Below are 26,244 nucleotides of genomic sequence, written 5' to 3' on the forward strand. Positions count from 1 at the left end.
GAAAGACCCCACCCACCCCAGTCAGACAGTTCTCTCTGCTACCGCATGGGAAGCGGTACCGGAGTGCCAAGTCTAGGACCAAATGGCTTCTCAACGGCGTTTACCCCCAAGCCATAAGACTCCTGAACTGGTAATCAAATGGCTACCCGGACTATTTGCATTGTCCCACCCCCAACCCCTCTTTATACTGCTGCTGTTCTCTGTTTACCATATATGCATAGTCACTTTAATAAGGATCGGCGTTCCGTCAATGGGACAGTCTAGTCTTTGTTTTAAATGTTTTATTTCTTATTTCTTATTATTATTATTTTTTTTTTTTTATTGGTGCGTGACTGTTATTGAAAGTTGTATTGTCAATCTTGTTTTGTATTTAACGCCACTTTAAATGTGTACATAACACTGCAACAAAATTTCCCTATGGGGACAATAAAGTAAGTAAGTAAGTAAGTAAGTTGTAAATCATGCAGCCCGTTGTGTCAAGATGGCACATTTTAGAGAAACAACAAATGTTGCTACATAGCAGTGTCTTATATTGGCTGAAAGCTTAAATTCTTGTTAATATAACTGCACTGTCCAATTTACAGTAGCTATTACTGCGAGAAAATGCCATGCTATTGTTTGAGGAGAGCTAACAAAACACTTTTTTCAATGCGATAGGTTTGATAAATTCACCTCTGAAGGTGAAATGTGTACTTACATTCTGAAATCTTGCTCTGATTTATCATCCAAAGGGTCCCAGAGATAACATGAAGTGTAGTTTTGTTAGATAAAATCATTTTTCATATCCTTAAAAGGTCCATATAGCACGTGCGATCAATTTTGTATTTCCACTCGTTCAATTTTCAAAGAAAGGAATCTGTGAAAATTTCACCCTAAACGTTGTTTCAACGAGTCAAATCACTTTCAAATCTATTCCTCAGAGATCCTAGAATCTAATAAGACTTCACTATTTTATTAGGGGTGTAGTATATCCTATAAGACACCATATTTGGTCAGAGAGCGACGCCTTCATGGCACGCCGATGACGCGGGCGGCCATCACTTGAACAACTATCTTTGTCAAATAAGCCATATATCTGTCGTAAAATGTAGCTTCTAACCTTGTACGACAGCATGCCTTTTCATTTTGGACGAAAATTATAAGGATAGTAAGAGTTATGAAAACTGGTTGTTTTGCAAATGTAGATCTTATAATATAGCTACTAATACTTGGAAAGCTAAATTAAAGTCCGAGTATACAGATTTGACTATATTCTTGCAGAAAAATGGAATATGAATGCGACGATGTCTTCACGATTTGCCCAAATGTACCTGGGAACTTCACACTATGTCTTATTGTTCACTCATTTTTCAAGTTATCCATCTGAAACTTTGCACATACACTGCTGCCATCTTCTGGACACTATCGGAAATACAACCAGAGTAATGGCTATACTATAACCTTCCTCTTGCATTTCAAAGATGGTGGTAGAAAAATACTGGTTTGTTTTTTCTTTGTATTTTGTCATATCAGATCTATTGTGTTATATTCTCCTACATTCAATATACATTTCCACAAACTTCAAAGTGTTTCCTTTCAAATGGTACCAAGAATATGCATATCCTTGCTTCAGGGCCTGAGCTACAGGCAGTTAGATTTGGGTATGTCATTTAGGCGGAAATTGAAAAATAGGGGGCTATCCCTATTACCTATACATTCATGTACATACTACCTCAATTAGCCCGACTAACCGGTGCCCCCACACATTGGCTACCCGGACTATCTGCATTGTGTCCCGCCACCCACCACCCCCTCTTTTACACTACTGCTACTCTCTGTTTATCCTATATGCATAGTCACTTTAACCATATCCACATGCACATACTACCTCAATCAACCTGACTAACCAGTGCCTGTATATAGCCTCGCTACTGTATATAGCCTCGCTACTGTTATTATTCACTGTCTTTTTACTGTTGTTTTATTTCCTTATCTTTTGTTCACCCAATACCTATTTTTTACTTAAAAAGTGCACTGTTGGTTAGGGTCTGTAAGTAAGCATTTCACTGTAAGGTTGTATTACCTGTTGTATTCGGCGCACGTGATAAATAAACTTTGATTGACATATGCTAGTGCTTTTGCTGTTAGGCCTTCTCATCTTGTTGGCTGACGAAAAGTCATAAGTAATTTTTTCAAAATGCACCTCGGAATTTGATAAGAACACGCACAGTTGCGTCCCCGATGTGTCCATCTTCACTTGTAGCCTTTGAGAAAGACCCAATCACGTGACAGATCCATGTGAATGAGAGGTGCTTCGGCACGTAGCCGGGATAAAGGAATTACAATTATTATGTTCAGCCCAAGGGCACAATTGCCGCTGGTCTCAAAAAGCATGGATTTTTTAGGGGGCATTACAGCCGCACAAAGGGGATGCAGCTGGGAAATTCGAGGCATTATCAAGTGCTTGTCAAATTGTTAATGAGAGACTGATGAAGTGTGTACAGCCTGCGCAAGGAACAAATCAGAGCTCATGCCTTTCTTGCAATTGTTTTTCATATCACCGTTAGTCACATTATGCAGCCTTAGAATGTATTAAAAATCAAAACATATAGGCCAACATTTGTATCACAACTAAAGTTACATTAATAATTCTAAATTAAGCAAATAGGAGTACCTGTTTCTTTGTTAACCGCTCAACACAGAATAGCCACATAGCAATATCCTTTATATTTGATTCAGCTATGTCCAATTGTATTCTTTATACTATAAAATAATATGAAATAATTCCACTGAACTCTAAGCAAATCTTGTCTGCTAAAAAGAGCTTGTGTAGCCCACAGCCATATGGCATAGCCAGATCAGGGACTAACATAAGGACAACTCAGAGTATGCTATTCTGTTCTTCTGAAATAGACTACATTTTCTTCATATCATGTTTCTTTAAATCTGTCTAAAATAAGTAATGGATTTATTGTGATGGTGAAGGATATATTACATGGATTTATTGTGATGGTGAAGGATATATTACATGGATTTAGTGTGATGGTGAAGGATATATTACATGGATTTAGTGTGATGGTAAAGGATATATTACATGGATTTATTGTGATGGTGAAGGCTATATTTCATGGATTTATTGTGATGGTGAATGATATATTACATGGATTTAGTGTGATGGTGAAGGATATATTACATGGATTTATTGTGAAGGTGTAGACTATATTACATGGATTTATTGTGATGGTGAAGAATATATTACATGGATTTATTGTGATGGTGAAGGATATATTACATGGATTTATTGTGATGGTGAAGGATATATTACATGGATTTATTGTGATGTGAAGGATATATTACATGGATTTGTTGTGATGGTGAAGGATATATTACATGGATTTAGTGTGATGGTGAAGGATATATTACATGGATTTATTGTGATGGTGAAGGATATATATTACATGGATTTATTGTGATGGTGAAGGATATATTACATGGATTTAGTGTGATGGTAAAGGATATATTACATGGATTTAGTGTGATGGTGAAGGATATATTACATGGATTTAATGTGATGGTGTTTTAGGGCCCGTTTTGCATTCCCCTCACACCCTACACCGGTGTATTCTAAGCTTGGAGAGTGGAGGGCCAGGCCAGGACGGCCACTTTCTTAAGACTGTGCCGCTCTCCACATCTTGACCTAGTTTCAGCTCAATGGGCTCTGACAGTGGCCCGAGGCCCCGATACGCTGCGTCGCGGGAGCTTTTGTCAGTAATGATCAGTAATCCCCATCCCACAATCCCTCAGTGTGTTTGCAGCCCAGGCAAAACGGGCGTGCAGTTAACGATTGTACTGTACACACAGCACTGCTTGCAGCATGCCATTCCAACCAGCAGCGGAGGAAACTTTAGTATTTAAAGATGAGTAGATAAATGAATAGGTAAATACATTGGTATTTAGATCCTAGATAGATGGATAGACGGATGGGATTCGCAAACAAACCACTGCTTAATTAATAACTATGACGACAAATATTTGTCAACAACCTATTTTCCCTGACGAAAACTGATGACTATAACGAGACCAGATGCCATGAAAAAAATGCGAACTATAACAAATTTGTTTTCATTTTTGTTGACGGAAATGTGACGAGACGAGAATTCCACGTGAGACTAACGTGCTGAGAAGACCGTGCATCCGCCATTCGCGCGCATGTTGAGTTTGTCCATTCACACCAGACGCAATCAGGACACGCAGGGTGTGTACCTTAACTAATCTGTCAATCACCCACGTGGGTATATGCTCCCGAGTGGTGCAGCGGTCTATGGCACTGCATCTCAGTGCTTGAGGCGTCACTAAAGACACCCTGGTTCGAATCCAGACTGTATTGCGCCTGTTACCTGACTTGTCTAGTTAAATAAAGGTTAAATATGATTATTTTTTAAATATGCTCCTAAAACCCAACGAGGAGATGGGAGAGGTGGGACTTGCAGCGCGTTGTCAAAAATGGATTATATTTTAGCGCCTGGCTATGCAGATGGACGCAAGCAGTTTGGATGAAGTAATTGAATAACATGTGCATTTATTGAGCAATGTGCGCAACAGGAGAGGTGTGGTCAGCATGTGATGGACACTCAATTTGACATCAACTCTCCTTTTCATCAGTTTTTTCCAATCAGTAGCATGCATTGCTTTGCATAATATTTAATTCAATCCTCTCTTTGGCAGAATTAATGTCTTTCGGTTGCGCGGTCTGATTGAGCGGATCTGCCCAGCTGTCCCATACCGCTCCCAGCTGGTCATTTCAGTCACTCGTCAATCTTTGGAACTGAAGGGCAGCCAGGACATTTCAATAGTAACTAACCTAAACTAGAAACAATGTTTTCCCTCCCTTACTTTCATGTAGGCTATTTTTGCTTTGATCACATCAGAAGTTCTTTTTTGCCACTCTCGCGAGTGCATTTGTGTTTTCCCGATTGGAAATATTAATGATATTTGCTGAATATTAGGAGCAGTAATATTGCTGGCATTGTTGGAATGCTCAGATTCTCCTCTTTATTAAGGGAATCGTTGTTATTCACTCCCATCCTAAGGTCATGGTGGGAAGGAAAAATCTGTATGCCTAAATTGTTTAACCTGTAGCCAAGGCTTTCTAGCCTAGGCTACAGTGTATTTGGAAAGTATTCAGACCCCTTGACTCTTTCCATGTTTTGTTATGTTACAGCCTTATTCTAGAATTCAGTACTGTTGAAGCACCTTTGGCAGCGATTATAGCCTCGAGTCTTCTTGGGTATGAAGCTACAAGCTTGGCACACCTGTATTAGGGGAGTTTCTCCCATTCTCTGGTTGGATGGGGAGCGTTGCTGCACAGCTATTTTCAGGTCTCTCCAGAGATGTTCGATCAGGTTCAAGTCCGGGCTCTGCCTGGGACACTCAAGGACATTCAGAGGCTTGGCCCGAAGCCACTCCTGCGTTGTCTTGGCAGTGTACGTAAGGTCATTATCCTGTTGGAGGGTGAACCTTCGCCCAGTCTGAGGTCCTGAGTGCTCTGGAGCAGGTTTTCATCAAGGATCTCTCTGTACTTTGCTCCGTTCATCTTTCCCTCGATCCTGACTAGTCTCCCAGTCCCTGCTGCTGAAAAACATCCCCACAGCATAATGCTGCCACCACCATGCTTCACCGTAGGGATGGTGCTTGGTTTCCGGTAGACGTGACACTTGGCATTCAGGCCAAAGAGTTCAATATTGGTTTCATCAGACCAGAGAATCTTGTTTCTTATCAACTCAAATGTATTTATATAGCCCTTCTTACATCAGCTTTAATCTCAAAGTGCTGTACAGAAACCCAGCCTAAAACCCCAAACAGCAAGCAATGCAGGTGTAGAAGCACGGTGGCTAGGAAAAACTCCCTAGAAAGGCCAAAACCTAGGAAGAAACCGAGAGGAACCAGGCTATGAGGGGTGGCCAGTCCTCATGTCCTAACCAACTTGCCAAAACTAGTTTGTTAACAAGAAATTTGTGGAGTAGTTGAAAAATGAGTTTTAATGAATCCAACCTAAGTGTATGTAAACTTCTGACTTCAATTGTGTATATTTATAAAATGGCAAACATTTCTAAAAAACAGTTTTGGCTTTGTCATTTTGGGGTATTGTGTGCAGTTTGATTAAAATGTGTATCCATTTTAGAATAAGACTATAACGTAACATTGTGGGAAAAGGGAAGGGGTCTGAATACTTTCCTAATGCACTGTATATGGTAAATCATTGCTGGCATTGGTTACAATCTGCCAATAGCAATGTGTCAGCTATATGAGGGGATAGTAGGCCTAGTTGGAGATGGCTGTCTTAATTTACACTATATAAGTTAAAGGTAAATCTGAATTATCTCATGAAAAAAAAAAAAAAACAGTGACTAAAATGACTGTGACTAAAACTAGAGTAAAATAGTCCAGAGATTTAGTCGACTGATATGAACTAAAACTAAGGATGAAATTACTAAAATGGGACTAAAACTAAATCTAAAATACCTGACAAAATGTACTAGTGTCAAATCCACAGTTAGAACACAGTACATTGTTTGTCATGAGGTTTTGGCCCTGGATTGTGACGTCAATCTGGTAAAATACTGTAGCTACAAACAGTTGTTTGAGTATGCCCTTTGCCCAATAGGTTATTGCTTATTTTGTATATTATTTTCAGTTTAGGAATAGATTTAGTAAGCATCTGTACCTTTTTTTTTATATAAATTTGTTGCAATTGAAAACTATTGGTCAAGTTCAGGTTGTAAAGTAGCATTTCACGAGCCGGAACGGCTCATAGGAGCAGGAGTCAATCTGCTGTTTCTGTAGCGTGAGGCAGCTTGACGTAGAAGTACACCCTCTGGACGGGACGCTAGTCTGTTGCAGGTCCTTGCCCCTAATCCACCTCTTTAATGCTGAGTGCCAAGCAGACACTCATAGACTCCCATTTTTAGTATTTGGTATAACTTGGCCGGGTATCAAACTCCCAACCTTCCAATCTCAGGCGGACACTCAAACCACAAAGCCGGTACATTTATGTTTTTTTTTACCATTTGTTGGCATTTAGCGTGCCCAATTAGTGAGCTATTTTCATAATATGGACCAAATTGACCTATTAGGGCATTATACACTGAGTATACAAAGCATTAGCAACACCTGCTCTTTACGTGACATAGACTGGCCAGGTGAATTCAGGTGAAAGCTATGCTCCCTTTTTGATGTCACTTGTTAAATCCACTTCAATCAGTCTAGAGAAGGATTTTTAAGCCTTGGGACAATCAAGACATGCATTGTGTGTGTGTGTGTGTGTGTGTGTGTGTGTGTGTGTGTGTGTGTGTGTGTGTGTGTGTGTGTGTGTGTGTGCCATTCAGAGGGTGAATGGGGATGACAAACACCTTGAGTCCATGCTCTGATGAATTGAGGCTGTTCTGAGGGCAAAAGGGGGTGCAAAACAATAGTAGGGAGGTGTACATGTGGAGTGTCTTTTAGACACATTCATACGTTTCAAATTTTGCACACAAAAGTAGGGTTGCAAAATTCCCAGAAGCTTTGCTAAAGTTCCCATGTTTTTCCAGAGAACCTGTTTGGAGGATTCCTGGAAAGGTGGGAATAGCAAACAGCACTGTACATAACGGTAATAATGTTTACCCTCATGACATCAGTCTTGACATGTAATAAGGAGCATGAGTGAGAGCAAGCAAGTGGGGGATCTATGAATTACCATTTGTGTGTGGGGGAAATTGTGAGAAAGACTGCTCGAGTGAGAGGATGAGTACGGGAACTTAGTGACTGAGAGGAGGAGGGTCAACGATGTGGTTTTTAGTGACTGAGAGGAGGAGGGTCAAAGATGTGGTTTTTAGTGACAGAGGGGGAGGAGGGTCATTGATGTGGTTTTCAAGAATTCCTCATTCAGACTGACCTGTATGAAATTGACCTTTTTAAAATAGTTTTCCAATTCTCAGTTGATCCACATTTGTGTGTGTGTGTGTATGTGTATGCGCGTTCTTGTGTGCACGAAAGTAGGGAATATGTCATAGCTGACCCCTCGATGTCATTGTTTCCTACACAGACGGCGTGTTTCCGCGAGGAGAGAAACGTTCTGGTGAACGGAGACTGCCAGTGGATCACCACCCTCCACTACGCCTTCCAGGACGACAACTTCCTGGTAACAGCTTTACACACGCACGCACACATTATGTTCTTCTATCCTCATGGGTACCTAAAGTACATTTACATTCAAAATCCTATTTTCCTTTACCTTTACCTTAACCCCAAACCCTTACCCTAACTCCTAAACCTAACCACTAAACCCTAACCCTAATTGTAACCCTAACCCTAAACCTAAAATAGCCTTTGTCCACAAGGGGATGTGGGAAATGTCCCCACAAGGGAAGTTTTTTCTTGTTTTACTATCCTTGTGGGGACATTTGGGGATTTTAGGTTCCCACAAGGATAGAAGAACCAACAAACACACACTTGTATATACTCTGTCTGGGTGTGTTTATGTATACAGTGCATTCAGAAAGTATTCAGACCCCTTGACTTTTTCCACATTTTGTTACGTTACAGCCTCAATCTAAAATTGATTCAATGTATTTTTTTCCTCATCGATCTACACGCAATGCCCCATAATGATAAAGCGAAAACAGGGTTTTCAAAAAATTTGGCGGAATTATGAAATATTAAAAACAGAAATACCTTATTTACATAAGTATTCAGACCCTTTTGCTATGAGACTCGCAATTGAGCTCAGGTGCATCCTGTTTTCATTCATACCTAAGAAGACTCGAGGCTGTAATCGCTGCCAAAGATGTTTCAACAAATTTCTGAGTAAAGGGTCTGGATGCTTATGTAAATGTCAAATTTCAGTTTTTTTATTTGAATAAATTTGCTAGAATTTCTAAAATCAATTTTTTGCTTTGCCATTATCTCTGCAATACCTGGTGATGGACCACTGTGTGTGAACACAATATAACCTATCTCTCCTCTGTAGTACCTGGTGATGGACTACTATGTGGGCGGTGACCTCTTGACCCTGCTCAGTAAGTTCGAGGACCGTCTCCCAGAGGACATGTCCAAGTTCTATGTGGCAGAGATGGTGCTGGCCATCCACTCTATACACCAACAACACTACGTCCACAGGTAAGAGGGATGTGTGTCTGTGACCGATATATAGAAAGGCAGAGCTCTCTCTGGAAGTGTTTTGAAGAGAGGTGAGTGTGAATGTGTAACAGGTACAGAGTAGGCAGAGCTCTCTCTGGAAGTGTTTGAAGAGAGGTGTGTGTGAATGTGTAACAGGTACAGAGTAGGCAGAGCTCTCTCTGGAAGTGTTTTGAAGAGAGGTGAGTGTGAATGTGTAACAGGTACAGAGTAGGCAGAGCTCTCTCTGGAAGTGTTTGAAGAGAGGTGAGTGTGAATGTGTAACAGGTACAGAGTAGGCAGAGCTCTCTCTGAGAGGGAACTGTGTGGAAGTGCTGAAGTGTGTGTTAGGGGGTTTCTCCCCACGTGACTGGCCCTGTACCTGATGCCTGGGATGTGTGTGGATGTGGGATATGGAAGAGTATTTTCCTGGAAGCAATGCCCCCTGGGAAATACAGTCCTGGCCAGCCATCCTGCGCTGCTGCTTCCTTCCTGCCCGACCCACAGACAGAGGCTGCTCTCCCGTTCTTTATTACTCTACCCTTCTCCCTGAAGTGTGCACTTGTTCACTCCCCCTCATGGATTTAAAAACGAAAGAAGGGACTTATTTGATGATTGTGCTGAAAAACTCCCTGTAAGCCCCATGCTTACACCAAAACCTATTCCCCCTCAGGAGTCTTAAAATGTTTTGCATGGGTCCTCAGATCCTCAAAAGATTTTACAGCTGCACCAACGAGAGCATCCTAATGGGTTGCATCACTGCCTGGTATGGCAACTGCTCAGCCTCCGACCGCATGGCACTACAGAGGGTACCACTAGGCTACCTGCCGCCCCAGTGTGTCTGTGTGTGTGTGCCCAGTACATCACCGGGACCAAGCTAAGTGGAGCCTTCTGCAAATTGCTTTTCCTCCTATGGCATCCTTTCAGATTTGGGAAGACCGGAGGGGCCAGGGGCCACAATGGAACGGGCCGTATTAGACTGTGATGTACTACAGTGAGATAGAGGGGGAAACTGAGGGAGAGGGACAAGATTAATCAACGGAGGGAGGGAAAGAGATGGAGGGTGGGATAGAAGGGGAACGATGAGAGAGGGAGAGAGATGAAGTGTGAGAGAGAGGGAGCAACAGAACGAGAGAATGAAAGTGTAGGGGGAAGCCTACTTTCTCTCTGTGACAATAACTCCGACACACTTGCTGACTCACACACACTCTAAAACACACACACACACACACTAGAGCTGGGACTATAAACCGAAAATGATTCACTGACTTTACCGATCAGTTATCGCAGGCATTTTGCTGATATCGTTCGTTGCGATAAGTAGCCTATACTAGAGAAATGTGAGGTTTGAAATTAAATACGTTTGCATATATGAGTGATTGTAACACTTGTTGTTAACCCCGTACACTCATACCTGTACACGGGTTGAAAATGGCAGATTTGAGCACTAATATGCGCTTAAATTGGGACGTGGAGGCTGTACAGTAATTGTCAGAGCTCTGGCTCTGCGCTTCACGGTGCGGTATGGGTTTTGACTGACAACCGTTCTGAATTTGAGCACCACGCGTGACAGGAAGTTGTCCCCATCCCTCCCTGTAATTGGGCAACTTTTGCAAAAAAAAAATTGTCTGAGTGAGGGAAATGCTGAAAAAAACACCATAAAAAAGCCAGACGACGGTTTGCAACTGCACATGGGGACAAAGATTGTACTTTTTGGAGAAATGTCCACTGGTCTGATGACACAAAAATCATGCATCATGTTGTGGGGTGCTTTGCTGCAGGAGGGACTGGTGCACTTCCCAAAATAGATGGCATCATGAGGAAGGGAAATTATGTGGGTATATTGAAGCAACATCTCAAGACGTCAGTCAGGAAGTTAAAGCTTGGTCGCAAATGGGTCTTCTTAATGGACAATGACCCCAAGCATACTTCCAAAGTTCTGGCAAAATGGATTAAGGACAACAAGTTAAGGTATTGGAGTGGCCTACAAAGCCCTCACTTCAATCCTATAGAAAATTTGTGAGCAGAACTGAAAAAGCTTGTGCGAGCAAGGAGGCCTACAAACCTGACTCAGTTACACCAGCTGTGTCAGGAGGAATTGGTCAAAATTCACCCAACTTATTGTTGGAAGGCTACCCAAAACGTTTGACTCAAGTTAAACAATTTAAAGGCAATGCTGCCAAATACTAATTGAGTGTATGTAATCTTCTGACCCACTGGGAATGTGATGAAAGAAATAAAAAGCTGAAATAAATAATTTTCTCTTCTATTACTCTGACATTTCACATTCTTAAAATGAAGTGGTGATCCTAACTGACCTAAGACAGGGAATTCTTACTCGGGTTAAATGTCAGGAGTTGTGAAAAACTGAGTTGAAATGTATCTGGCTAAAGTGTATGTAAACTTCCGACTTCAACTGTATCCCACATTTTCCAGGAATATTCTTATCACGTTACTGAACGTATCCAGAGTATTTTCAGATTTCGTTATCAACAAATGCGGCGAAAAGTCCTGTAAAATGTCACACAAAATCAACAGTGGTAATGTTTGGATTCAGTCTTGTCAGGTGTAAAGGGTTAATGGGACAAGTGATGGCTACAACCGTCATGGTAGTTGTTTAAAGGATAAAGGAACTGTGAAATTAGAAGAGCCATGGTAGATTGCTTTCGTGCACTAATTGACAAACACACCACCTTACAGTTTGATTGTTCTCTACTCTAATGGTTGTGTGTGGATGCTTCGGTTTGTGGGAGAGAGAGAATGAGTGTGTCTGTGAAGAGAAATGCATGAACAAAGGTGTGTGTGTATTAATATTGTGTGTGTGGCCTATTAGTTTGCGTTGGGCTGGTTGTGTTTAGGTGTTTATGCCGTGCCCAGCATGGTGCCAGGATTAGTACAACAGAGGGCACTGCCAGGGAGCGGGAGGTGAGGGGGAACGGGAGAGGGAGGGACGGTGGATAAACAATGGCGAGCTGTTCAGCTCAGATAGCCACCCGGGAGAGAAATGTTGAGGAGAGGGTGTGTGTATTGAGCCGTACATTTTATCTGATGCACTTTAAGGTGCTCTTTAAGACAATGTCACAATCATATACAGGGCTATATATTGGTGGAGAGGAGACACACATGGCCAATCCTAACCATTTCTGTCTCTCTCTCTCTCTCTCTCTCTCTCTCTCTCTCTCTCTCTCTCTCTCTCTCTCTCTCTCTCTCTACTCTCTACCTACCTCTACCTCTCTACCACCTCTCTCTCTCTACCTCTCTCTACCTACCTCTCTAACCCTCTCTCTCACTTCTCTCCTACCTTTCTACCTCTCTCTACCTCTCTCTACCTCTCTCTACCTCTCTCTACCCCTCTCTCTTCTACTCTGCCCCTCTCTCTCTCTCTTCTCTCTCTCCTCTCTTACCTCTCTCTCTCTCTCTACCTCATCTCTCTCTCTTCTCTTAACATCCCCTCCTCCTACTTCTCTACTTCTACCTCTCTCTCTCTCTCTCTAACCCTCTCTCTCTCTCTCTCTACCTCTCTCTCTCTCTCTCTTCTACCTCTTTCTCTCTCTCTACTCTACCTCTCTCCTCTCCTCTCTCTAACCCTCTCTTCTACCTCTCTTCCTCTACCTCTCTCTCTACCCCTCTCTCTCTACTCTCTCTCTACCCCTCTTTCTCTCTCTACCTATCTCTCTCCCCTCTTCTCTCTTCTCTCTCTTCTTCTCTCTGTCTTCTCTGTCTCTACCTCTCTCTCTCTCTCTCCTCTCTCTCTACCTCTCTCTACCTCTCTCTCCTTCTCTCTGCCTCCTCTCTCCTCTCTCTACCTCTCTCTTCTCTCCTCTCTCTCTCTCTACCTTCTCTCTCCTTCTCTCCTCTCTCTACTCTTCCTCTCTCTCTCTACCTCTCTCTCTCTCTCTCTCTCTCTCTCTCTCTCCTACCTCTCTCTCTCTCTCTCTCTACCTCTCTCTACTCTCTCTCTCTCTACCTACTCTCTCTCTCTCTCTACCTCTCGTCTCTCTTCTCTACCTCTCTCTCTCTCTCTACCTCTCTCTCTCTCTATCTCCTCTCTCCTCTCTCTCTCTCTCTCTCTCTCTCTTCTCTCTCTACCTCTTTTCTCGCTACCTCCCTCTCTCGCTTCCTGCCTCCCCCAGAGATATCAAGCCAGACAACGTGCTGCTAGACATGAACGGCCACATCCGGCTGGCCGACTTTGGCTCCTGCCTGAAGATGATGCAGGACGGCACGGTCAGTCAGTCAGACAGACACACACACACAGGTTTAGCTGCCTTAGGGGGAAACCGCTCCGCTGGCTGCCCCACCACCATTGTTTTTGATGCCGAGCTGTGGAGCTACGCCCAGCATGGTAAAAAGAACACACTGAACAGCACTTGCACTGCAAACTGCTTCCAGAGGGAGCCACTGCTAGGAAACAAGACAGATCATCAGCTTCTCAGCGTGCTCTGCGTGGGACTGGTTTTTGAAAAAGTTATGCAGGGCCTGGTCATCAACGGTCAAAGTAGTACGCCATGGACAGGTAGACCTATGAAGGGTACAGCTCCAGGTTGAGAGAGGGTGGAGGCAGCACAGGGTCACCTACAGTGCAGTGCCCCTGGAGCAATGTAAAGCTCTCCAGACACATAGGACTTGAAGCCTCTCCTTTATCGGCACATACCAGCCCCTTAGCTCCAATAGACAGGAAATCACTATGCTTCTACTACTGTAACTGTGTCACGTGTACACGTGTGACAATGACATAACCCCACAGGCTATGCCTCATCTTCAAGACACGTCACAAGTGTAGAATGCAGTTGAATATACCGACGTTCAGGCTTTTTTCTTACTGACTGACAATGTGTCCCAAATGGCATCCTTTCCCACATACAGTACACTGCTTTTGACCAGAGCCCTTTTTAGTTTACAAGAAAGCGTCACGTTTGGGTGACGCACGCGCATCCCGGTACCAAAAAGCTTTGTCGCATGATAGCTAACATTTTAAAGTCCTTGACACACTTAAGTGAGTGGGTGATGACCATGAAAACAAGCTTGACTGCTTCTGGCTTCATCGAGCTCTTATTTGTGATATTTTACCTTGCCTCGCTAACTTGCTTGCTAATCAAAATCCTCCTCTGACATATGCGATGATGAAGTTGCATGTGATTGCATCCCGTGCTTGGTGAACAGGTTTCTGATGATGACCTGCGCTCGCTACTTTTCATGACGGGCCGGTAAATGGGTCTATAGGGGATAGGGTGATATTTAGCATGCAGACAAGAGTTGTCAATAAGAGACTCCTACGCTTTAGTCAGGTCAATGAGGAGTGACTTACAGTAAATACTTCCAACCATAGAAATACAATGACTAGAGATTCCAATGGATTCTAATTATTTACATACAACAAGGACCTGAACAATCGTATAGAGAACTAGTACCAGAAGTAGAAGCCACATTCAAATGCAACAGGAACTGTGCAGCAGCAGCACTGCGGGTGAAGTTTTTCCCTAGGAACAGATCTAGGATCAGCTTCCCTTCCCCAAACCTTAACCATTTTTGGGGGAAATGGACGATGCACGGTCAGCGTCTAGGGGCAACTTCACCCGACTGCAGCAACTTTAGACCGATGCTCACCAACGAGGATATATCTAATAGTTTACACACTATCTGTTTCACACTCCACAGCAGCTAACGTCATCATCCAGTTTTAGTAGATTCAGTAGTTAATGGTGGCTATATAATCAGATTTAGGGGGCTTCACTTAGTGTCTTTTTCACAGAACCTGATTAACTCACAACAAGAGAAATGCTCAATTTAGGTTTAGCCAATAAGTAAAAAATTATATTTTTAATCAGTGTTTAAAGTTGGAATCTGCCTTAGGGGGAAACAGTGCCACTACCGTTGTTATTGTTGCCGAGCTGAAGAGCATCACGCAGCATGGTAAAAATACCCTCTAAGGATGCTCAATCCTCTCCCCAAGCTTCCTATGACTTTGCAGTGTCCTACATTTCCCACAAAGCCACTCAGGATTCTGATATCTGAGCCACTGGGCAGCACTATGCAATAGGAGAAATGTGATGGACCCTCTGTTAAATTACACATTTCTCCATGTAAGAATATAGAAAAAAAAAAAAGGATCAATGGCTCATTCAAGAAAATACAGTCTCCCTCTTTGACGTGGGCCAGTATTGAAATCTGACATGTACGATATACATTCTTGCGATCTAAAAGTAATCTTCCTATTCACTTCTGGTCTAGTGAGAGTGGCTTTATCACAATGCTATGTCATACCGGCTGTATTTCTGCCTGCGCGAATGGCAAGAGCTCATGATACACATGAAATGACCCGGAGAATCGATAGAACATGCTCAGAGAAGCCCCCAAAAATATCTATCATTTAAAATGGGTGAATCTTTCCTTGAAGTTCTGACTATAGGCCTCTAGTCTCTAAACTTCTTACGCAAAGATTAACGACAGTCCAAGTCGTGTATGCATCGCCAAATTACCATTAAACTTGATTAAAAATCAAAGTAGCTAAGGAGTGGCTTAATCTGTCTAGGAATCAAGCTCTTAATTTTTTATTAAGATTTATCTCCCTCTTAAAAACCTAGCATCTGTAAATAAAAAGTAAACGATGTGATATGCCGAGTGCCCTCAAATTTCAGCGGGTGTAAAATGGAAAGAAGGCTTGCGTCCCAAATGGCACCCTATTCCCTACTACAGTGCCTTGCAAAAGTATTCATCCCCCTTGGCGTTTTTCCTATTTTGTTGCATTACAACCTGTAATTTAAATTGATTTTTATTTGGATTTCATGTAATGGACATACACAAAATAGTCCAAATTGGTGAAGTGAAATGAAAAAAATTACTTGTTTCAATAAATTCAAAACAATTCAAAATGGAAAAGTGGTGCATGAATATGTATTTACCCACTTTGCTATGAAGCCCCTAAATAAGATCTGGTGCAACCAATTACCTTCAGAAGTCACATGAATCTAAGTGTCACATGATCTGTCACATGATCTCAGTATATATACACCTGTTCTGAAAGGCCCCAGAGTCTGTAACACCACTAAGCAAGGGGCACCACCAAGCAAGCGGCACCATGAAGACCAAGGAGCTCTCCAAACAGGTCAGGGACAAAGTTGTGGAGAAGTACAGATCAGGGTTGGGTTATAAAAAAATATCTGTAACTTTGAACATCCCACGGAGCACCATTAAATCCATTATAAAAATGTTTAAATAATATGGCACCACAAACTTGCCAAGAGAGGGCCGCCCACCAAAACCAGGCAAGGAGGGCATTAATCAGAGAGGCAACAAAGAGACCAAAGATAACCCTGAATGAGCTGGAAAGCTCCACAGCGGAGATTGAAATATCCATCCATAGGACCACTAAGCCATACAATCCACAGAACTGGGCTTTACGGAAGAGGGCCAGAAAAAAGCCATTGCTTAAAGATAAAAATAAGCAAACACATTTGGTGTTTGCCAAAAGGCATGTGGGAGACTCCCCTAACATATGGAAGAAGGTACTCTGGTCAGATGAGACTACAATTGAGCTTTTTGGCCATCAAGGAAAATGCTATGTCTGGCGCAAACCCAACACCTCTCATCTTCTCGAGAATACCATCCCCACAGAGAAGCATGGTGGTGGTGGCAGCATCATGCTGTGGGTATGTTTTTTATCGGCGGGGACTGGGAAACTGGTCAGAATTGAAGGAATGATGGATGGCGCTAAATACAGGGAAATTCTTGAGGGAAAACCTCTTTCAGTCTTCCAGAGATTTGAGACTGGGACAGAGTTTCACCTTCCAGCAGGACAATGACCCTAAGCATACTGCTAAAGCAACACTCGAGTGGTTTAAGGGGAAATATTTAAATGTCTTGGAATGGCCTAGTCAAAGCTCAGACCTCAATCCAATTGAGAGTCTGTGGTATGACTTAAAGATTGCTGTACACCAGCGAAACCCATCCAACTTGAACGAGCTGGAGCAGTTTTGCCTTGAAGAATGGGCAAAAATCCCAGTGGCTAGATGTGCCAAGCTTATAGAAACATACCCCAAGAGACTTGCAGCTGTAATTGCTGCAAAAGGTGGCTATACAAAGTATTGGCTTTGGGGAGGTGAATAGTTATGATTAACATATAGCTTGCGGGCTTTAATTTTTTTCGGCAGGATGGAACAGGGGTCTCTGGTAAGTCAAGTGGCGGCGGCCTATGCATACTTGTAAACAACAGCTGGTGCACAATATCTAAGGAAGTCTCAAGGTTTTGCTTGCCTGATGTAGAGTATCTCATGATAAGCTGTAGACCACACTATTTACCTCGAGAGTTTTCATCTGTATTTTTTGTAGCTTTCTATATCCACCGCAGACCGAAGCTGGCACAAAGACCGCACTCAACGAGTTGTATAAGGCCATAAGTAAACAGGATACACTCATCCAGAGGCGGTGCTCCTAGTGGCCGGGGACTTTAATGCAGGGAAACTTAAATCAGTTTTACCTAATTTTACCTAACACCAGTCTCAACATCAACAGTGAAGAGGTGACTCCGAGATGCTGGCTTTCTAGGCAGAGTTGCAATCAAAAAGCCATATCTCAGACTGACCAAGAAAAAGAAAAGATGGGCAAAAGAACACAGACACTGGACAGAGGAACTCTGCCTAGAAGGCCAGCATCCCGGAGTTGCCTCTTCACTGTTGACGTTGAGACTGGTGTATTACTAACCGGTGCCCCCGCACATTGACTCTGTACCGGTAACCCCTGTATATAGTCTCATTACTAACCGGTGCCCCCGCACATTGACTCTGTACCGGTACCCCCCTGTATATAGTCTCATTACTAACCGGTGCCCCCGCACATTGACTCTGTACCGGTACCCCCCTGTATATAGTCTCATTACTAAACCTGTGTCCCCGCACATTGACTCTGTACCTGTACCCCCCTGTATATAGTTTATTACTAACCGGTGCCCCACATTGACTCTATACCTGTACCCCCCTGTATATAGTCTTATTACTAACCGGTGCCCCGCACATTGACTCTGTACCGGTACCCGCCTGTATATAGTCTTATTACTAACCGGTGCCCCGCACATTGACTCTGTACCTGTACCCCCTGTATATAGTCTTATTACTAACCGGTGCCCCCACACATTGACTCTGTACGGTACCGCCTGTATATAGTCTTATTACTAACCGGTGCCCCGCACATTGACTCTGGACCTGTACCCCCCTGTATATAGTCTTATTACTAACGCGGTGCCCCCACACATTGACTCTGTACCGGTATCCCCCCGCATATAGTCTTATTACTAACCGGTGCCCCCGCACATTGACTGTACCGGTACCCGCCTGTATATAGTCTTATTACTAACCGGTGCCCCTGCACATTGACTCTATACCGGTACTCGTCTGTATATAGTCTTATTACTAACCGGTGCCCCCGCACATTGACTCTGTAGCGGTACCCCCTGTATATAACTTTGCTTTTAAATGTTTCTAATATTTAAATGTTCAAACTTGATGAGGTGCTTGAAGGCCATAGTGGGTTTTTCAAATAGTATTTGAACGCTCATATCCGAGCAAACTCGAACTGGGTTTTTAATACTTGAATAGGGTCTCATTATACACACGCAAACCCCTCTGAGTTCACCACAGCAGGACCTCTTTACAAGTACAATGTTAAATCGTGCTTCTCTGACAACCCTTCAATTCCACCCCTCATTTGTAGTTCCCAACCTCTCTCCCCCCGTCTATCCTCACCTATTCTAGGTCCAGTCGTCTGTGGCTGTTGGCACTCCGGACTACATTTCCCCTGAGATCCTGCAGGCCATGGAGGACGGCATGGGGAAGTACGGCCCAGAGTGTGACTGGTGGTCCCTGGGGGTCTGTATGTACGAGATGCTCTACGGGGAGACGCCCTTCTATGCCGAGTCCCTGGTGGAGACCTACGGCAAGATCATGAACCACGAGGTAAACTTGAGGAAACTGGCTGACATTTTTTTTTAAAGTTTAGTTTAGTTGTGACAATGTGGTGAGGTGAAGCGGAAAGCGGGCCTTGGAAAGTCTATGCTTTCACACATTTGTGTCCATTCCTAAAAACAAGGAAAGGAAGCAAGGATAGGATGCCATGCAAGAGAATTGGGTCACAGGTATGGGTAGGGAAATCTGGTCTTAGAACTGTGTTTAAGGACCAGCGTGTTGCCTACCTCTGAGTCAGGACAAATTGAGGGGGCCCTAGTGACTAGCTTGCAACAATCTAGTGAATTTAGCTTGTGTGTGTGTTGTCAGCATCCAAACTGCCTTAGTGACAGCTAGCAACTCGCATATGCTTTTCCTGCCTCCTTTTCTGAATCTATTGGCCAGCAATAAGTGCTACATATTCCAAACAGTTGAATCATTTTTTTTTTTACGGTTTACTGATTGTTTACTTTCAAATGTACAGTATTTCACTGTTAATTACAGGGCATACTTATCAAATATTCCAGGCATTTTAATTTTGAATGGGTTGAAATAGTCTGTCATGGTTTATAGATTGTTTATAGAATACTGCCTTCAAAAAGTATTCACACCCCTTGACTTTTTCCACATTTTGTTGTTACAGCCTGAATTGAAAATTAAATTGAGATTTTTGGGTCACTGGCCTAAACACAATACCCCATAATGTCAAAGTGGATATTAAAATGTGTTTTTTTCCCAACAAATTAATTGAAGGAAAAAAGGAAACCGCACACTGCTCTTGATAGTATCACCGATATTTAATAAGCTTTACGTATCGGCCACACGGCCACACGACCTTCGTCAGAGCTTTTGGGATTTTTTGAAAGTTGCACCCTTATGTAGACCTGGCCCCACCCACATCCGTTCTACACATCGAAGGGGGTTGGAGGCAAAGGAAAAAACAAATAAGTGCTACCAAATATAACAATATGCATTTCATAAATATTACAAAAGTGTATAAATAAGGCGTATTGAACACTTCTGTATAATCTCAATGAGGACATAGCAAGTTTTCATTAGTCATATGAAAAACGTCAGAATAATCTACAAGAGATCACAAGAGATCACAATAATCCGCAATAATCACTCCGCACCCAACAAATTAATTACAAATGAAAGGCTGAAATGTTTTGAGTCAATAAGTATTCAAACCCTTTATTATGGCAAGCTTAAATATATTCAGGAGTAAAAATGTGCTTAACAAGTCACATAAGTTAATTAACTCACTCTGAGTGCAATAATAGTGTTTTACATGATTTTTGAATGACTACCACATCTCTGTAACCCACACATACAATTATCTGTAAGGTCCCTCAGTCGAGCAGTGAATTTCAAACACATATTCAACCACAAAGACCAGGGAGGTTTTTCAATGCCTTGCATAAAGGGCCCTCTTCCTCTCATTCCTCTCTTCCCTGCTCTCTTACAGGAGCGTTTCCAGTTCCCCTCAAACATCAGCGATGTGTCGGAGGAAGCCAAGGACCTGATCTCGCATCTCATCTGCGGCCGCGAGCGCCGCCTGGGCCAGAACGGTATCGGCGACTTCAAGGACCACCCCTTTTTCGCTGGCATCGACTGGGATCACATCCGCTACACCGAGGCGCCCTACATCCCCGACGTCAGCTCGCCATCTGACACCTCCAACTTCGACGTAGACGACGATATTCTTAAAAACCCGGTGGGTGGATTTGGGGAAACAAGCTATCTAGCTAAAGATAACAGAAAAATAGCTAACTAGCAAATGCTACCTAGACTCAAGCTAGCTAGTTAACAGTAACTGAAAAGGAGCTAGCTAATTAACGCTAACTGGAAACAAGCTAGCTCGTTAACACTAACTGGAAACAAGCTAGCTCGTTAACACTAACTGGAAACAAGCTAGCTCGTTAACACTAACTGGAAACGAGCTAGCTAATTAATGCTAACTGGAAACAAGCTAGCTCGTTAACACTAACTGGAAACAAGCTAGCTCGTTAATACTAACTGGAAACAAGCTAGCTAATTAATGCTAACTGGGAAACAGCTAGCCAGCCAAGCTAAAGTGAATGAACTCTATTTCACTGATTGGCCAGCAGAAGACACTCAGTTACAGTCCCAAGTCCCTGGTTAAGAATGAAAACCAGAAGTGGTTTTGTCCTCCACGACCTCAGTAGTTGAATTACCTCTTCCCTTGGTCAGTTTGGCTGTTCGACTCTAACCGATCTCTCTTTCTCTTTCTCTCTCTCTCCTACCCAACAGGACATTGCCCCTCCAGTTACGCACACCGGCTTCACTGGCCAGCACCTGCCCTTCGTGGGCTTCACCTACACCACGGACAGCTGCTTCTCGGACTGCGGCAGCGTTAACAGGGCCGGCCTGTCCGACGGGGGCTCCCAGGAGGGCGGTCCCAGGGACCAGGAGAGGGAGCTAGGGGTGGAGGTTTTTGAGAGGAGGATCCGCCGGCTGGAGCAGGAGAAGCAGGAGCTGAGTCGCAAGCTGCAGGGTGAGAGGGAAAAAAGAAACACACACACAGATCGCATGCGTAGACACACACCAGCGAGGCCAGGAGAAACACTCACAAAGCATGCACACACAGACACCCTTGATACGCACCCTTAGTGACCCACAGTTTAAAGTGGACATGACTTCTGACCCTTGACCTGTGTTTCTTGCCCCCTCTGACCCCCTCCAGAGTCCACTCAGGCTGTGCAGTCTCTCCACGGGCCGGGCCGCGGGGCCTGCACCCAGGGCCGAGACAAGGAGATGAAGAAGCTCAACGAAGAGATTGAGAGGCTCAAGAAGAAACTTGCAGGTCAGTGTCTCTCAATGTAACACAATCTGGCAACCCAACGTCATTGACTGGCAACTCAACACTGTCTGGGCGTTTAAATCACGCCTGGCTGGAACACAAAGGTCAAATACCTGAAAGTGTTTGATGTGCCCTCGGTTTACTTTTGAGTCTATTACTGGAAAAAATTGCAGAGTGTTCTGACTCAAAAGGTTTTCTTCAGGAGGATCTACCAAAATGGATACCATTGCTACAAGGGAGGAAGATTAAAATTCAACGGGCACACCGAATCTACAGTGGCAGTAATAACCATAGCCGTCCCCGCACCCTCATATTCTGCCTGTTAACAAATGAGGACCGAGTGGATATTCTGCGGTGAACCAGATCCCTGGAGAACCGACCGAGACATGGGAGACCCAATCTGGCATTCTACCCAGAATACGGCAACGAAACTGGAGAAGAAATCCTTCGACCACGTCAAACGACAGATGACAGCAAGAGGAATTCACCCGTTCCTGATATACCCAGCCATCCTGAAGATCAGGAAACAAGTTTAGGAACACTCTAGTATTTTCCATAATGTGAAAGAGGCATAGGCATGCCTTGCAGCTGAAGACGACTACTAGAGAAGGACCCCGCTCATAGCACACCCAATTCCTCCAGATTCTCCCCATGGAACATTTTAGAAACAGAACCACGGCCTGCCTCCTTCCTTGTATACCCCATCGCATGAAGGGTCATCTTAACTAGTAAGATGGACACAACTAATGCTAAGCTAACAAGCTAACGTCACCCATTTTTTTTTGTTATTCATTGACATAATGTAGTTCATTTGTTATGAGCGGCCTGGTGGATTTGTTAACTTGGCTGTTAGCATTCTGGTTATATGGCAAAGATGCAACTGGCTGGCAAGTGGCTCGCTAGCTGGCTAGGGAAGCTGACTGGCACGTGGTTTGCTAGCCGCCCCCCCAAAGGTGCGGACTCCGGCCGCAAAACCTAAACCTATAGGGGAGGGTCTGGGTGGGCATCTATCCGCGGTGGCGGCTCTGGTGCGGGACGTGGACCTCGCGCGACACCGGACTGGGAACCTCGCAGCGGGCCTGACAGGAGGGCGACTCTGGCAGCTCTGGACAGGAGTGCGACTCTAGGGCTCCGGGCCGGAGGGCGACCCTGGCGGCTCCGGCTGGAGGGCGTCGCTGGAGGGTCCGGACTGGAGGAAGACTCTGGAGGGAGGAGACGCAGAGACAGCTCAGTGCGTGGGGCTGCCACAAGGCCCACCAGGCTGGGGAGACCTACAGTACCCCTCCAGAGTACAGGCACAGGTCGAACCGAGCACTGGAGATCTGGTGCTCAACGCTCGCACCTCTCCATTAGGGTCAATGCCCACTTTGGCCCGGCACGGGCGGAGCGCAGGCATAGGACGAACTGAACCCTCCCAGCGCCCGGGAGACACAGTAGAGCCGGTGCAGGATACCCTGGCCGAAATGGCGCACCGGAGAGCAAACACGCTGAGCTGGCACAATCCGCCCTGGCTGGATGCCCACTCTCGCATGGCACTTGCGGGGCTGGCCTACAGCGCTCCGGGCTATGAGCACACACTGGCCACCGTGCGCTTCACCGCATAACACGGTGCCTGACCAGTACCACGCTGCTTCCGGGTAAGCACGGGGAGGTCATTTTGCAGGGCTCTGGCAGTGCTCCTCCTTGCCAAAGGCGGAGGTAGCCGTCCTGCTGCTGGTTTGTTGCCCTCCTACGGCCTCCTCCACGTCTCCTAATGTACTGGCCTGTCTCCTGGTAGCGCCTCCATGCTCTGGACACTACGCTGACAGACAGAGCAAACCTTCTTGCCACAGCTCGCATTGATGTGCCATCCTGGATGAGCTGCACTACCTGAGCCACTTGTGTGGGTTGTAGACTCCGTCTCATGCTACCACTAGAGTGAAAGCACCGAGCATTCAAAGTGACCAAAACATCAGCCCGGAAGCATAGAACTGAGAAGGGTCTGTGGTCACACTGCAGAACCACTCCTTTATTGGGGGTGTCTTGCTAATTGCCTATAATTTCCACCTTTTGTCTATTCCATTTGCACAACAGCATGTGACATTTATTGTCAATCAGTGTTGCTTCCTAAGTGGACAGTTTGATTTCACAGAAGTGTGATTGACTTGGAGTTACATTGTGTTGTTTAAGTGTTCCCTTTATTTTTTTGAGCAGTGTATATATGTGTGGGGGTGCTTTTCTGGTGACAGTCAGTGATTTATTTAGAATTCAAGGCACACTTAACTAGCATGGCTACCACAGTTTTCTGCAGCGATACGCCATCCCATCTTGTTTGCCCTTAGTGGGACTATCATTTGGACAATGACCCAAAACACATCTCCAGGCTATGTAAAGGCTATTTGACCAAGAAGGAGAGTGATGGAGTGCTGCATCAGATGACCTGGCCTCCACAATCACCCGACCTCAACCCAATTGAGATTGGTTTGGGATGAGTTGGACGGTAGGGTGAAGGAAAAGCAGCCAACAAGTGCTAAGCATATGTGGGAACTCCTTCAAGTTTTAAAAGCATTCCTCTTGAAGCTGGTTGAGAGAATGCCAAGAGCGGCAACGGGTGGCTACTTTGAAGAATCTCAAATATATTTGTTACTTCATAGTTTTGATGTCTTCACTATTATTCTACAATGTAGAAAATAGTAAAAATTAAGAAAAACCTTTGAATGAGTAGGTGTTGTCCAAACCTTTGACTGGTACCGTGTGTATATATAAGGCACATCTATGGTTCTTCATCTGTAGGGCTCAGTTCTTGTCACCTTTCACATAAACAAAGTATTATGTTTTATTAGTTATGTTTTTTACAAAATAAATCAAAGATTTCTCCCTGAAGCCCAGTCTGAAGCCACTGTCCAGTAAAATTGTGACCTTTTGGGAAACATTGACCCTAATCTATCACCATCCTGCTAACCAGGAAGTCCCTCCCCTTTTCGCTGTCTTTCAGACTCTGATAAGCTGGAGCACCAGCTGGAGGAGGCGGTGACGCTGCGCCAGGACTTCGAGATCTCCTCCTCCAAGCTGAAGACCATGGACAAGCAGGTCAAAGCCCTGAGACTAGAGAAGGAGGAAATCCACAAGGTAACAACAGTCTTTTCTTCCCCCCCTGACCTTCAACCCCACCCCCCTACTCCAGGGTCATTTTTATTAGTGCACACCATGTGTTTGTTATTGGACAAGTTCAGGCAGCCATAGAAACTCACAATTTTCACATTTTGGGGTGGAGCTGGAGATGATGAATTGAATGCTGAAAAAGGGTGGAATTTCCCTTTAAAGAATTTGTTCGGTGCTAATTGTCTATGTACGTTTTATAGTGTCAGTCGAGCTTATAATTGGTAGTTCACTGATGACTTTTTCTTTCTCACGATTCCTCTCCTCTCATGCGGTCCTCCTTTCTCTCTCTTTCTCTCATGCTTTCGCTCCCTCTCCTCATTTCATCTACTCACCTTTCATTCTGTCTGGCTCTGTCTGGTTCCCTCTCACCATCTCTCCTGCCTCCTCTGCTCTCTCTTTTCTTTTGCTGCCCTCTCCCTCCCTCCCAACCTTCCATCTTTCTCTCTCCTGACTCTTTCTTTCTCTCCATTTCCCTCCCCTCTCTCACCTACCCACCCACCCTTTCACTCTACCTTTCTCTCCCTTCCATCTCTTCCCCATCTACAACCTACCCCCCCCACATCTCTCACCCTCCTTCCTTCTTTCTCACTCCCTCCCTCCCTTATCCACTCTCTCCACCTCTCTCTCACCCCCCTGCTTCCCCTCTCCATCTCCACCAACAGCAACTGGTGGAGTCCCTGGAGCGCCTCAAGTCCCAGACCAAGGAGCTGAAGGAGGCCCACAGCCAGCGGAAGCTGGCCCTACAGGAGTTCTCTGAGCTGAGCGAGCGCATGGCTGAGCTGCGTTCCACCAAGCAACGCCTCTCACGCCAGCTCCGCGACAAGGAGGAGGAGATGGACGCTGCTGTGCAGAAGGTGGACGCAGTGCGCCAGGACATCCGCAAGACTGAGAAGGCTCGCAAGGAGGTGAGACGTAAAAGTTGACTAGCGCGCTGCTCACTAATGCTAACACTTAAAGTGCTAGCATTTAGCTTGCTAACTAACAATTTTCTCGGTTATACTTTGCTTTATAACACTTAGCTCGCTAACAGTTAGCTTGCTAACCTTTACCTTGCTAGTACTTAGATTGCTAACTCTTAGCTTGCTAACGTTTATCTTGTTCGCTTGCTAATTCTTTGTAAGTCTTTGCTTGCTAAGTCTTTGCTTGCTAAGTCTTTGCTTGCTAAGTCTTTGCTTGCTAAGTCTTTGCTTGCTAAGTCTTTGCTTGCTAAGT

At 44.4% G+C, this 26,244-nt stretch overlaps 1 protein-coding gene across 1 annotated transcript in view; it reads left to right on the forward strand.

Annotated features, from left to right (window-relative positions):
* The window catches only part of cdc42bpb (CDC42 binding protein kinase beta (DMPK-like)), a 125,895-nt gene that overhangs the window by 46,096 nt on the left and 53,555 nt on the right, over positions 1 to 26,244 (forward strand). Inside the window, exons 4-12 of the mRNA XM_024135499.2 lie at positions 8,063 to 8,158; positions 8,987 to 9,135; positions 13,266 to 13,359; positions 18,879 to 19,079; positions 20,536 to 20,784; positions 21,342 to 21,585; positions 21,775 to 21,894; positions 24,866 to 24,999; positions 25,695 to 25,937. Coding sequence (XP_023991267.1) covers positions 8,063 to 8,158; positions 8,987 to 9,135; positions 13,266 to 13,359; positions 18,879 to 19,079; positions 20,536 to 20,784; positions 21,342 to 21,585; positions 21,775 to 21,894; positions 24,866 to 24,999; positions 25,695 to 25,937 — 1,530 coding nt within the window. The remainder of the gene's footprint in view (positions 1 to 8,062; positions 8,159 to 8,986; positions 9,136 to 13,265; positions 13,360 to 18,878; positions 19,080 to 20,535; positions 20,785 to 21,341; positions 21,586 to 21,774; positions 21,895 to 24,865; positions 25,000 to 25,694; positions 25,938 to 26,244) is intronic.

The sequence above is a fragment of the Salvelinus sp. IW2-2015 genome, unplaced genomic scaffold, assembly GCF_002910315.2.
Source record: "Salvelinus sp. IW2-2015 unplaced genomic scaffold, ASM291031v2 Un_scaffold467, whole genome shotgun sequence".
NCBI classification, from domain to species: Eukaryota; Metazoa; Chordata; class Actinopteri; order Salmoniformes; family Salmonidae; genus Salvelinus; species Salvelinus sp. IW2-2015.